Here is a 14,754-nt window from a genome sequence, read left to right as displayed (position 1 = left end):
CTCTATACCTTCTCCCTTTTAGAGTTGAGGCACAACTGACCAACATTAAGGTTAAACTAGAGATTATAAGACTGACAAAACACTCTGTAGCAATATGATACCATACTATAAACAAGACCTAGGCTGGGTGCAGTGGCTTACGCCTGTAATCCCAGCACTGTGGGAAGCTGAGGCAGGTGGATCACGAGGTCAGGAGCTCGAGACCAGCCTGGCCAATATGGTGAAACCCCATCTCTACTAAAAATACAAAAATTAGCTGGGTGAGATGATGCGTGCCTGTAGTCCCAGTTACTTGGGAGGCTGAATTGCTTGAACCAGGGAGATGGAGGTTGCAGTGAGCTGAGATCATGCCACTGCACTACAGAGTGAGACTCCGTCTCAAAAGAAATAAATAAATACAAACAAACAAGACCTATGGCCATGCAAGGCAAGGATTAAGTCCTGCCCTACAAACCATAAAATCTCATTAAATGTTTTTTTATGTGCAATGGTATAATGTGCCTTACTTTCCAACCTGACTGGTGTAGCATCACATGACAGATAGCAGACTCCCTTTTCTTAAGTATTCCCTTCTACTGACTTCAAGTCTTTAGACAAAGCTTAACACTGTTTTTTGTTTGTTTTTGAGACAAGGTCTTACTCTGTCGCCCAGGCTGGAGTGCAGTGGCACCATCTCAGCTCACTGCAACTTCTGCCTCCCGGGTTCAAGTGATTCTCCTGCCTCAGCCTCCCTACTAGCTGGGATTACAGGCATCCACCACTGTGCTCAGCCAAGTTTTGTATTTTCAGTAGAGACGGGCTTTTACCATGTTGGCCAGGCTGGTCTTGAACTCCTGACCTCGGGTGATCCACCCGCCTTGGCCTCCCAAAGTGCTGGGATTACAGGCTTCAGCCACTGCACCTGGCCTGTGTTTTTGTTTTTGTTTGTTTTTGAGACAGGGTCTTGCTCACCCAGGCATGAGTGCTGTGGCATGATCATGGCTCAATGCAGCCTCTGGGGCTCAAGATCCTCCCACCTCAGCCTCTCAAGTAGCCTGGGATTACAGGCAGATGCCATCATACACAGTTAATTAAAATGGTTTGTAGAAATGAGGCCTCACTATGTTGCCCACGCTGGTCTCAGATTTCTGAACTCAAGCAATCTTCCCACCTAGGCCTCCCAAGATGCTGGGATTATAGGCAGGAGCCACCTCGCCTGACCAAAGCTTAAATCTTTCAGCAAATTGCTTATCAGAAAATCTTTCAATCCACTTATGATCTGTAAGCTTCTCCTTCAAGACATCCCACTTCCTTAGCCTGAACCAATGTATATCTTCCATATATTGACTTACTTTACCAGCAATTCCCAACTCCCTAAAATGTGTAAAACAAACAGTAACGCCACCGCTTCGGATGCTCTTTCTCAGGACCTGTTGGGACTATTCCGCGAGCCATGGTGACTCATATTGGTTGAGAATAAATCTCTTTAAAACTTTTTACAGAGTTTTTTTTTTCCATTAACAAAATCATCTCATTTTGAGGCAACTCAAGCCTAAAATCGTTAGATAAGCGGTTTGCCCAAGGATTCACACAATAGTGTTGCAAAAGCAGATTTAGCACGAAGTAGGCTGTGTTGTTTCCACTACACTGGGTGCCTACATGGCAAGTAGACCATGGAAGTCTTGGCATATCTACGAGGATACAGTTTTGATAGGAGTTGGTCATAGTCAAGAGTGGCTAGATGGCCACTTCTAAATCTTGTTGGTGCTAGATTTCCTAAACTCTGTGGGATTACTTCCTTTTTGACCTCAAAACAGAAAAATTTCCTCTGTAACACGATTCACTAACACACGAGATAATTACACTGCTTTGAGGTCTGTAAGGATCAAGTGAGAGCCGTCCTCCCCTTCCCTGGCAGTCCCTACAATCCTTCGAGATGACGTCACCCAACGAGTTCACGAGGGCCGTGCGGTCCTAACCACACCTTCTGCAACCCAAGTGCCTCCCCTCAGACTTTCTGCTTTTTCCTTTTTTCCGGAGCGTCGTAACGTAAGACGTGGGTCACGCAACCACAGCAACTAGTCCCGGAAGCAAAAAGCAAAGGGGCGGAGAAGAAGACGGGAAGCAGAGCCAGCGTCCGGGTCGGCCGGCAGGGGGCGGGGCCGGGCATGGTAACGGCTCGACAGCCTAGGAGGCTGGGCCGGAGGAAGGCGGGGGAACCGGTGTTCGCCGCCGCCGCTGCTTCAGCCTATTTCTTGCGGCCTCTGCGGGTCCTGCCTCAGCCATGATGATCCACGGCTTCCAGAGCAGCCACCGGGATTTCTGCTTCGGGCCCTGGAAGCTGACGGCGTCCAAGACCCACATCATGAAGTCGGCAGATGTGGAGAAGTGAGGCTTCGGGGCACGGGGTCTGGGCGCTGGCCGGTTGCTGGCCTAGGGAGGGAGGCAGGGCGAACTCCGTGCAGCCCCTCCCTTTTCCCCTGAGGCGGAGGTTCTGTCCCTCCGGACCGGACTTTTGATTGACAACTTCGATAAATAATCCAGTCACACTTCCGGACCCTTTGGTTGGGGATCGCCAGGAGCTGCTTTCGTGAACTGTCACTCCGCCTGGGTTTGAGTAGAGTGTGGCTGTCCTGGTGGACGTTCCCCTCACCAAACGTCTCCTCCTGCCTCAGCCTGCACCACCTTTCTGGGTGGTTGTTGCCTGTTTTCTTAGGGGTTAATAACGGGGATGATTTATAAGTTTGGTTTTTGGCACGTCAGGTGCTGTGCCTGGCGCTTGAGATAGGAAATGTAAAAGACAGCGTGCGCCTCAATTCACAGTCTCGTGAGAGAGACAGACAATTATATTACAGCGTGAATAAATGTAATGAAGATATATACACGGAATGATTTGAGGTCTTTTAGGGACTCGAACCACCTAGGAAATTGGGATGCCTGAACTGAATCTTGATAAAATCGTTGCTGGGGACTGTGGATAGGTGCATGCCACCAGGTCAAGCAGAGTGAGTTGTGATGCGTTTTTGATGCCTGGGCTGAATCTTGACAAAATTTAGGGGAATCAGGGGACGCCTGAAAAGCCGGAGGCTCCGGGAGAGTGAAAGCTATGATGTGTTTAAAGATCTGTGTCCGTGTGATTGGAGTGTAAGGTACCATAGAGGGTGTTGTGAGAAATGAGAGGTAGGCCCCAGGGGAATCAAGATACTGAGGGAATTTTTATGCCCGGCTAAGGAGTTTTCAATTTTCTCTAACAACCACTGGGTGTAATTTTATCCGAAGGAGCTGCATTATCAAATGTAGGCTCTGAAAGATTTCTCTGGAGGCCATGTTGAGGCTGGATTGCTGGTCCGCAGGGATGGGAAGGAGACCAGTTAGTAAGAGAGAAGATAGGTTTTAAAAGATTAAGTCCCTGGGATGGCCAGTTGATGGGAGGGGAAATAAAGGAAGAGTCAAGATCTAATAACTCTTCTAATGACAAGATCTCTGGCTTGGATTGTTGTATTGCCTTTGAACAAGATGAGAAGCATAGGAGGAGGAGGAGCAGATGGGGGCTGGGTGTTGGATAGAGGATGAGTCTAGTTTACTGAAATGTGAGGTGAGTATAGGTCATAGAGTGGAGATGTTTAGTAGGCATTTAGATATATTTATCTTGGAGCTCAAAAAAGATGACGTTTAAGTTTGGGAATTATCTGCTTATATTTGGTACCTGGAGCTTTGGGAATGAATTAAGGTATCTAGAAGTCATCCAGAGGAAAAGGTCATAAAATAGAACCCTAAGTGAGCACTTGCATTTTAAGATTTGAGCAGAGAGAGTGACCAAGGAAGAGAGGAAAGTCATGAAACGATGCTTGCTTCCTAAGAAAATAAGCGGTGATATTCTAGTAGACTCACTGAAAAAAATTAGGAAAATACAGAAAAACAAAGGAAAAAATTTCCCTTCATCCCACCACCAAAATGAATTTTTTTTTGAGTTTTTCTCTCCTAAAATAATAAACTTTCTTTCTTTTATAACTTTTTTTTTTTTTTTTTTTTTTTTTTTTGATTTTTAATAGAGACGGGAGTTTCTCCACGTTGGTCAGGTTGGTCTTGAACTCCGGATCTCAGGTGATCCACCTGCCTCGCCCTCCCAAAGTGCCGGGATTACAGGCGTGAGCCACTGTGCCTAGCCTTGTATAACTTTTATTTACTTTTTATTTTGTTTTTATTTTTGAGACAGCCTCACTCTGTGGCCCGGGCTAGAGTGCAGTGGTGCAGTCTCAGCTCACTGCAGCCTCCACCTTCCAGGTTAAAGTGGTTCTCCTGCCTTAACCTCGCTGGTAGCTGGGACTACAGGCGCATGCCAACATACCTGGCTAATTTTGTATTTTATTGATTTATTTATTTTAATTTTCTTTTCTTTTCTTTTTTTTTTGAGAGGAGTTTTGCTCTTGTTGCCCAGGCTGGAGTGCAATGGTGCTATCTCGGCTCACTGCAGCCTCCACCTCTTGGGTTCAAGCGATTCTCCTGACCAGCCTCCCAAGTAGCTGGGATTACAGGCATGTATCACCATGCCCGGCTAATTTTGTGTTTTTAGTAGAGATGGGGTTTCACCATGTTGGTCAGGGTGGTCTTGAGCTCCTGACCTCAGATGGTCTACCTGCCCTTGGCCTCCCAAAGTGCTGGGATTACAGGCATGAGCCACCTCCTCCCCGTATAACTTTCTGTGAGAAATTGCTGATGGGTGCAAAAGTAATTCCGGTTTTGCAATTAAAAACCACAATTACTTTTGCACCAACATAATACAATATATAGTTATATATAAAGCAGTCAGCTTCAAACTGGGTCCCGCATGTAATTTACTTACAGATTCTCCAGAGATGGCTGTATGCATGGAGAGTTTTAAGGGAATAAAATTCCATATCTATAATCTCCTTATGTATTATTTAAAAAATAAATTTGCCTGAGGCTGGGCGCGGCGACTCACGCCTGTAATCCCAGCACTTTGGGAGCCGCGGCGGGCGGATCACCTGAGGTCAGGAGTTCAAGACTTGCCTGGGCAACATGGTGTAACCCCGCCTCTACTAGAAATAAAAAAAAAAATTATCCGGGAGTGGTGGTGCAGGCCCGTACTCCCAGCTACTCTGGAGGCTGAGGCATGAGAATCACTTGAACTCGGGAAGTGGTGGTTGCAGTGAGCTGAGATTGTGCCACTGCACTCCAGCTTGGATGATAGAGTGAGACTCCATCCCTCCCCCCGAAAAAAAAATAAACTGCCTTTTTTACATGACAAAAGGAAGACTTACCCTCACCAATCCTAAATTTTTCTGTGATGCATTACCATAGATTGTAAAAACCGCTAAGGTGCTAAATAAATTGATTGGGTAAAATATTGGATTAAAGAAACTCCCTTTAATGAATATTTAAGGCACCTTAAAACCACAGGAGGTTCCTGTCTTCTCTCCTTATAACTGGTTATACCTGTTTTTAAGAGGGAAACTTGATGTTAGGAATAGGGCATTTTCAGGCCTGGCACGGTGGCTCACGCCTGTAATCCCAACACTTTGGGAGGCCAAGGCAGGTGGATCACCTGAGGTCAGGAGTTTGAGACCAGTCTGGCCAACATGGTGAAACCCCGTCTCTACTAAAAATACAAAAATTAGCTGGGCGTGGTGACACGTGCCTGTAATCCCAGCTACTAGAGGGACTGAGACAGGAGGATTGCTTGAATCCGGGAGGCAGAGGTTGCAGTGAGCCGAGATCATGCCATTGCACTCCAGCCTGGGCAACAGAGCAAGACTCCATCTCAAAAAAAAAAAGAAAAAAGAAATAGGGCATTTTGACCTGTGTTTAAGAAACTCTATATTTAGAACATTGAAGGACTGTAAATTAGTAACAGTGATTCTTTTACATGTATGAGTGAAATATTTTATAGGACTGCCAGATTTTTCCAGATATATTGGGTAGAACCCACAGACTCACGTATTATTTCACATTTGGTATGCATTATTCAAGTTAAAACTTATTTTATGGAATCTTATGTAATATATATTCCAATTACAGTTTATTATATCTAATCTTTTAAGTATTTAATATTTTCTATCTCCTAATAACAAAGAATAAATTTTACTTAAAATTATGATGAAAGTTAATATTGTTAGGTATCATCCTGAAGACCTGCACCTCAAAAAGTTAGATCACTGATATGTACATACAGAAATACACATATAGATGTAAAAAATATACAATGTGTATACAGCACTTTGGGAGGCTGCAGCGGGCGGATCACCTGAGGTCAGGAGTTCAAGATTATCCAAAATAGTCTCTACTAAAAATACAAAACTTAGCCGAGCACGGTGGCGGGTGCCTGTAATCCCAGCTACTAGGGAGGCTGAGGCAAGAGAATCACTTGAACCTGGGAGGTGGAGGTTTCAGTGAGCCAAGATAGTGCCACTGCACTCCAACCTAGGGTGACAGAGTAAGACCTTGTCTCAAAAACAAACAAACAAACAAAAAACAGTGTTAAGCTTTGTTTAAAGACTTGAAGTCAGTAGAAAGGAATGCTTAAGAAAAGGGGGTCTGCTATCTGTCTTGTGATGCTATACCAGTCAGTTTGGAGAGTAAGGCACATTATACCATTGCATATAAAAAACCATTTAACGAAATTTTATGGTTTGTAGGGCATGACTTAATCCTTGCCTTGCATGGCCATAGGTCTTGTTTATCATACGCATTTTGATCATACTATTTTATCATAAGCATTTTTCCATTTTATTATATTCTCTCTTTAAACATTTGTAATGGTTCCGTAATATTTCATCATATGGATATACTTTGGTTTGCATAATCATTTATTGCTTTATAATGAAACATTCAGAGTATTTCTTTTTCACGATTATAAGTAAAATCATTATAAGTATTAATGTGTATAGTTTTTTTCTGTACTTGGAATTGTTCTTTAGTACAGATATCCTAAAACTGATACTTTGGGTCAAAGTGTGTAGATTTTATTAAATTCCTGTTATTTTTTGCTTGATTGTTGCACCAGGGTGAAATGTAAATTGACACAATCCTTCTGAAAGTCTGAATAGGCAAGTGGTAGATTCCCTCATCAGTGTCAGGTGCTTTTGCTTTTTTCATCACCACTTTTTGAAACTTATAACAATTGAAAATTTTAGTGGAAAAATTATTTTCCTACAAGGGACAGTATCTTTAATTGCTTTGCTATCTTTTCTTCATACCTTCATGATATATATTATAGTAATATCTGTGTGCTATATATTATAGTAATATAATAAGCTATTATATCTGTGTTTATATATTATCTTATTTAGCCCAATACCTAGTACAGTGCCATAAGATATGATGATGAAAGAATGGATGAAGAAAGCATTTTGTAGACCTTGCAAATATATCATATTGATTAAATCATATGCTGTGTAACTCATTCAGCAATGTAGGAAGAATTCTCTTGGGATGGAAAAGAAACAAAAATGCCAACAGTGATATAAAATTATCTCACCTGACTTTTGGTTATGTATAGATTAGCCGATGAATTACATATGCCATCTCTCCCTGAAATGATGTTTGGAGACAATGTTTTAAGAATCCAGCATGGCTCTGGCTTTGGAATTGAGTTCAATGCTACAGATGCATTAAGATGTGTAAACAACTACCAAGGAATGCTTAAAGTGGCCTGTGCTGAAGAGTGGCAAGAAAGCAGGTGAGAATCTGGTCAGTTAGGTTAAACAAAAAAGATAATTAGGTTAAACAAAAGTGAAAAGACTTGAAAAAATATTCAGTAAAAATATTCAGTAATGTGTTGTTAGAATGAAGAACTGGTATTATTAAACACGAGAGTTGTATCATTCTAGAATTCATTTTCTCAGACATAAAATGGAAGTTAATTACCCCACTGCTTGAATACTTGTTAAAGTGAATTACAACTGAGCTGAGCTATGTACTTTTTCAATTCTTCAGCGTTCCTTATTGAAGAGGCAGTAGGCTATATTTAATGTTCCTGTTTTTCAAGAAAAATGTTTACTTATGATATGCTTAATAAATATCCTATTTGAGAAGCATTGAAATGAAGACAGCATGTTTTTCTTTGATAGTCAAATCAGCAATTATTTACTTTGTGCCTAATATGTACTAAGTACCTTAGATGATACAAAGAAGTATAAACCTTTAAACCATGTCCTCAGGCAGTGTACAGACTAACTGAAAAGACTACATCAGTACGTGACAAGTTAAAGAACAATAAATGTAGAAAACGAAGAAAACCTTGTACTGGTGAATTATAACAAGTGTATATATTTAATAGGATATTTTATGTTATTGTAGAATATAATTGGATGTGATATATAAATACAGATAATCTCTATTCTGCATCACTGAATCTGATCCTTCTCATTTTGGTATTTGAGGACGGAGGGTGAACACTCCAAGGAGGTTATTAAACCATACGATTGGACCTATACAACAGATTATAAGGGAACCTTACTTGGAGAATCTCTTAAGTTAAAGGTAAATCTTACTTTTTTCTTTTATGAGTCATTAATTGTCTTGGACAGTCTGAGCATTAGAACTTTCTAGTAACGGGTTATTTTTTGCAACTACTTTTATCGTCCTTGTTTTCTGTTGTGGCATCCCTCAGAACGTAATGTGAGGGGGTTTTGCTTCTTGACTTATCAGCAGAAAATAAAAGATGGCCTTAATGTAAAAATTTATTTTTAAAACTGTAGTTGCTGGCAATGGCAGACTGCCATATTGTTATCATTATCACTATCAAGAAACACTAAAATGTATTTTGGGCCTTGGTAATGTATTACGTGATTTAGACAGAACCTGCTAGCTAGTAGCTTACAAGTTTATAGATTAACAAATATATGGGCAAAAAGAACTTCTGGTTAGACAAAGTAGGTTTATGCCCTGACTGCCGTTGCGTATGAACCTGAAATGACTTTAGGTAAGTTACTTGAGTCTCAGTTTTATCAATAAATTGGGTAAACAGAAATGTCTACCTCAGAGTTCTGATGTGAAATAATTTATGGGAAGCTCTCAATAAATTCTAAAGCTCTATATTCGTATTAAGTCCTGTCTGTGTAAGCCCTGCTTGCAAAGAGATTCGGGCCAGGCACAGTGGCTCACACCTGTAATCCCAGCACTTTGAGAGGCCAAGGCAGGCGGATCATGAGGTCAGGAGTTTGAGACTAGCCTGACCAACATGGTGAAATCCCTTCTCTATTAAAAATACAAAAATTAGCTGGGTGTGGTGGCGCATGCCTGTAATACCAGCTACTCAGGAGGCTAAAGGAGGAGAATTGCTTGAACCCGGGAGGTGGAGGTTGCAGTGAGCCGAGATTGCGCCATTGCACTCCAACCTGGGTGATAGAGTGAGACTCTGTCTCAAAAAAAAAAAAAAAGGAAGAAGAGATTTGGCCAGGTTCTGTGGCTCACACCTGTAATCCCAGCACTTTGGGAGGCCAAGATGGGTGGATCATGAGGTCAGGAGTTCAACACCAGCCTGGCCGACATGGTGAAACCCTGTCTCTACTAAAAACACAAAAATTAGCCTGGCATGGTGGAGTGCGCCTATAGTCCCAGCTAATCGGGAGGCTGAGGCAGGAGAATTGCTTGAACCCTGGAGGCGGAGGTTGCAGCCAGCCAAGATCGCATAATTGCACTCCAGCCTGGGTGACAGAGTGAGACTCCCATTTCAAAAAAAAAAAAAAAAAAAAAGAGAGAGAGAGAGAGAGATTTGTGGTAAATAACACTAGGAAGATGGAATTGGTAGGTCTTATGTCGTGAAGTTAGCTGTATTTTGAAATCTTATAGTATGACTAAAATGAAGTAAATTTGGGCCAGGCGTAGTGGCTCATGCCTGTAATCCCAGGACTTTGGGAGGCCAAGACAGGCAGATTACTTGAGGTCAGGAGTTCGAGACCAGCTTGGCCAACATAGTGAGACCCCACCTCTACTAAAAATGTAAAAATTAGCCAGGCATGGTGGCGTGTGCCTGTGATCCCAGCTACTTTGGAGGCTGAGGCAGGAGAATCACTTGAACCCAGGAGGTGGAGGTTGCAGTGATCTGAGATCACACCACTGCACTCCAGCCTGGACAACAGAGAAAGGCTCCATCTCAAAAAAACAATAAATAAAATAAAGCAAATTTGGTTTAGGTTGAATGTCTCTAAATATCACAGACTATTACATAGAATGAATTTATTTTAGTGCAACCTGAAATATTTATATTAAAAGTAGCTATTGGAAACCCTGTGTCATCTAGGTGCAGTGGCTCACACCTGTAATCCCAGCACTTTGGGAGGCTGAGGCAGGCAGATCACCTGAAGTCAGGAGTTGGAGACTCAGGAGGCTGAGGCAAGAGAATTGCTTGAACCCAGGAGGCAGAGTTGCAGTGAGCCAAGATCGCGACACTGCGCTCCAACCTGGGCTTCAGAGTGAGACTCCATCTCAAAACAAGGAAACCTGATATCATACGTTGGTGCTTAGGCAGAAATGTTAAGAAGATAGTGTTTGTCTGGGCCCCTTTTCTCTGCAGAAATTTTTAGTCTCATGAAGATAAAAGTTGATAGCAGGGACTTAATGATTCTTATCTTCAGTGCCTGCCATTACTACATTCCAAGCTCTAACTATTTTTCTGTGCTTCCAGGAAAAAACTCATTCATTCATTTAACAGATATTTCTTGAGCTCTTGCTCTATGCCAGGTACTAATCCTAGGAGCCTTGCATACAGCAGAGCAGACAAAAATTCCTCCTTTACAGTCTAATGGGAGAGCAAGGTTATTTCAGTCTCTTATTACTACTCTGTAGATTAGTGTTCTCCTCCTTCCTCTCTTCTAATTGAAAAACTTTGTTGAGAGCATTTGATATTTCATTGCCAGGATTGAGGAAATGGGAACTTGTTTTAAACCCATACAATAATGATGATGACTTAGTTTGTGGACTGACTTAGGAAAAGTCTCCTGGAGGTTATGAAGCAGCGTTAGCTGTGACCAAGTGAGAACCATAACTGCAGAAACAGAGAGTGTGAGAGTAGTAGAAGGCAAAAAGCATTTGTTCAGTACTCTCCTATTGATACTTCAGCCTATAATGTGATTTGTTCTGAAGTGTTGCTGATAAATGTCAGTGTGATTACCCACTTACTGGTGATAATAAGCTGAGGCTGTGGCAGAACACAGATCTGGGTTCAAAATCCCAGCACCATCATTTGCCAGGTTGGAGAAGTAATTTAGTCTTACTAAGCCTTGTTTCAGTCACTTTGTTAAGCTAGGGTAATACTAGTTGTGAAGTAGGAAATAAAATTATGTACGTAGGCTGGGTGTGGTGGCTGATGCCTGTAGTCCCAGCACTTTGGGAGGCTGAGATGGATCACTTGAGCTCAGGAGTTTGAGACCAGCCTGGGCAACATGGTGAAACCCCATCTCTACAAAATGTAGAAAAATTAGCTGGGTCTGGTGGCACGTGTCTGTAGTCCCAGCTACTCAGGAGGCTGAGGTGGGAGAATCACTTGAGCCTAGGAAGGCGAGGCTGCAGTGAGCTGTGATTGTGCCACTGCACTCCAACCTGGGTGACAGAGCGACACCCTATCTCGAAACAGTATGTGTTTTACAGTAAGATCTCAATAAATGGCAGCTGTTACTATGATAATATAGTATATCAAGTATTAGGGAACCTAAGTTAATATTGCAATACCAAGAATAAAAGTAGATGTATTATCTATGGTATATTATTATATTAAATAGCAGCCCAAATGGACTAAGGCCTAATAATTTCAATTATCTCTGGAATCCCTGGTGTCTTTTATTTCAGTTGGTTCTGGGTTATGACATCTAGGCTTCTAATTTGCCTCTTTATTTTTGTTTCAGTTCTAGGATGATGATGTTTTCTTCAGAGAGGATTTTGTTTAGTTCTGACAGGCGCTTGAGAATATTCATAGTCAAGGACAGAGCTCTGCAAACTTCTTCTGGAAAGAGTCAGACGTAAATATTTTAGGCTTTGTGGGCCTTAGGGTCTCTGTTGCAGCAACTCAGCTGTGCTATCATAGTCTACATCACTCATAGACAATATATAAATGAATGGGCATGGCTATGCTTTAAGAAAACTTTATGGACAGTGAAATTTGAATTTCATATAATTTCTATTTGTCATGAAATATTTTTCTTTTGATTTTTTTCCTCCAATTATTTAGCCATTATTAGTTTGCAGCCCATAAAAATAGGTAACAGGGCAGATTTGACCTACAGGTCTTAGTTTGCCTGCCTTGGTCTAGAACCAGAGTTTGAGGTGTACTGGGCCTGCAGATAAGAAGCTCTGAGGCTGGGCATGGTGACTCACACCTGAATCCCAACACTTTGGGAGGCCGAGGCAGGCGGAACACCTGAGGTCAGGAGTTCGAGACCAGCCTGGCCAACATGGCAAAACCCTGTCTCTACTGAAAACACAAAAAAATTAGCCAAGCATGATGGCACGTGCCTGTAATCTTCGCTACTTGGGAGGCTGAGGCACAAGAATTGGTTGAACCCAGAAGCCAGAGGTTGCAGTGAACTGAAATGGTGCCACTGCACTCCACCCTGGGCAACAGAGCGAGACTCTGTCTCAAAAAAAAAAAATGCTCTGAAATTACTATAGCTCTTTAGGGTGTCATCTCCGATTTGGGAGGAAGCAGGAAATTCTCCAGGGTCCTTGCCCTTAGTGAACACTGAGCAGCGATGGCACCAAAAGCTAGCAGGGCCCAGCTTCTTCTCTGGATTAGCCAGTGCTATGCCTCAGGGCAAAAGCCAGCCAAGTACAGACTTACTTTTCTGGGCTCCAGTCTTTTTCCAGATCTCAGCCCAGTAACTCCATACTGCCTTGGCCATTGGATGCTTTTAGGAAGTTTTTGGTTTTTTTCAGCCAGCTTTTTAAATTGTCTTCAGCAAGAGGGTTTGTCTAGATTACTTATTCTGCCAATACTGTTCCATATATGTATATATACTTTTTTGAGATAGAGTTTCCCTCTTGTCGCCCAGGCTGGAGTGCAATGGTGTAATCTCAGCTCACTGCAACCTCTGCCCTGCAGGTTCAAGCGATTCTCCTGCCTCAGCCTCCTGAGTAGCTAGGATTACAGGTGTCTGCTACCACGTTCAGCTAATTTTTATACTTTTAGTAAAGACGAGATTTCACCACATTGGCTAGGCTGGTCTCAAACCCCTGACCTCAAGTGATCCTGCTGCCTTGCCTCCCAAAGTGCTGGGATTACAGGCGTGAGCCACCGCGCCCAGCCCATATGTTTTATATTTAGCTGGTTATTATTTTTTTGTTGTTTTTTTTTAGATGCCTGGGTTCAGAGAGGAGATATGTGGAGTTGAGGAAGAGAGAGAGCTGAAAAGTATAAAGTTTTAGACATACTTAGCCTTGCAAATGGAAACATTAGCATAAATAAGTTAAATATGATATCCCTAACTCATGCTTTGTTTTTTGACTTTCTCTTTCAAACATTTTATAAGTACGTAAATGGAAAAACTGACAGATTCATTTTGATCAATCACTTACTGAAGGCGTACGTGAAACATTAATGAAGCAATTTACTAATGAGAAAATTCAGATAATGATTATTTTGGGGGGGACTCAGGAGTATCTATAAGGAGGATTTAAAGATGTGTTCCTTTGAACTAAAATCAAATAAAAAGGATGGAATTTACAAGTGTGTGTATTTAACACTAACTTAAGTTGTATAACCTTAGGCAGTCCTTGTGGGCAGACCAACTTTTGTTTAACGAGATCATAAACTTACACCTGTGATGCAGGGGACTGGTTATATGCCCTGCCCCTACACTCCAAATCCCTTCCCCTCCCAAGTTTCACCTCAGGAGTGGCCTTATACCTGCTCCATACACAGTTGGAACTAAAACTGCTTAGGGCTAAGTGTTATCTCTAAGTGACCATGGAAGAATTATGGACATTTTTTTACTTCCTGGAAATCATATACAAACTGCCACTTCCTTTTCATGGCATCTTTTCCCCCTACATCACTTAATGTTCCCTTAGATTTCCTCCCAAAATCTGTGCAGTGTTGTAAACATCCTTTGTAATTTTCTTCTGATTCTTATCTAGTTATCTCAAATTAGTCTCCATCTGCTAATTTTGTCCATGAGTCAAACAAATGACCTAATCATGACTGTCAAGTAAAGCCACATTTACTAAATATCTATGGTTTGACAAGCATTGTCGTGTTTGTGTATGGTAAACCTGTCAAAGAATAAAACAGCTGAGCATTTTGTAGTGAAATTAGATGTGGTAGAAAATGGTATCACAATTCATACTTGGGTGCTGCTCAGGAGACACTTGAGTTTAATGAGCTACTGATATTATCTGCCTTAGGATTGTTGATATTTTTGTTGGATTATGTGTGTGCATGTCTTAGAGCTACAAAATAATACATTGAAAAATTGCCAACTTCATTCAAAGCATCTTTGCAATGCTAGGAGTTTCCCTTAGAATTTCTCTACAAGTTCTTGTTCACCTCTTTATTTAAAGCACTTTATTTTGCTGTAGGTTTTGGGGAGTTAGGCTGAGCAAATATCTAACATTCTAATGAAAAAATATTTTTTAAGTTCCATATGAATGTCCTAAAAGTGGCTTTCACAGCACAAAAGTTCTATGACCTTCTATGATAGTAGTAGTTCATCACACTGACTGATTTTTAGGTGATTAATTTTCTCATAGTCACAACAGAAGTTGATTTTAATATGATTTGCATTAAAATGATAAATTTTACTTTTTTTTGTGAAGCTATAG

The 14,754-nt window shown here is 41.6% G+C and overlaps 1 protein-coding gene across 2 annotated transcripts in view; it reads left to right on the top strand.

Moving 5' to 3' along the window:
* Window positions 1–1,980: 1,980 nt before the first annotated feature.
* TIPRL (TOR signaling pathway regulator) overlaps window positions 1,981–14,754 on the top strand; it is a 23,048-nt gene continuing 10,274 nt past the window's right edge. The window contains exons 1-3 of one of the 2 annotated variants that reach the window (XM_017867561.1): window positions 1,981–2,367; window positions 7,499–7,678; window positions 8,382–8,481. In XM_017867561.1, the coding sequence (XP_017723050.1) occupies window positions 2,264–2,367; window positions 7,499–7,678; window positions 8,382–8,481 (384 nt within the window). In that variant the 5' untranslated portion in view covers window positions 1,981–2,263. The other variant, XM_017867562.1, reaches the window with a different exon arrangement.

The sequence above is a fragment of the Rhinopithecus bieti genome, unplaced genomic scaffold, assembly GCF_001698545.2.
Source record: "Rhinopithecus bieti isolate Rb0 unplaced genomic scaffold, ASM169854v2 scaffold_3763, whole genome shotgun sequence".
Lineage (NCBI taxonomy): Eukaryota > Metazoa > Chordata > Mammalia > Primates > Cercopithecidae > Rhinopithecus > Rhinopithecus bieti.
The sequence above is the reverse complement of the archived record's forward strand: the minus strand, read 5'-3'. Positions and strand labels throughout refer to the sequence as shown.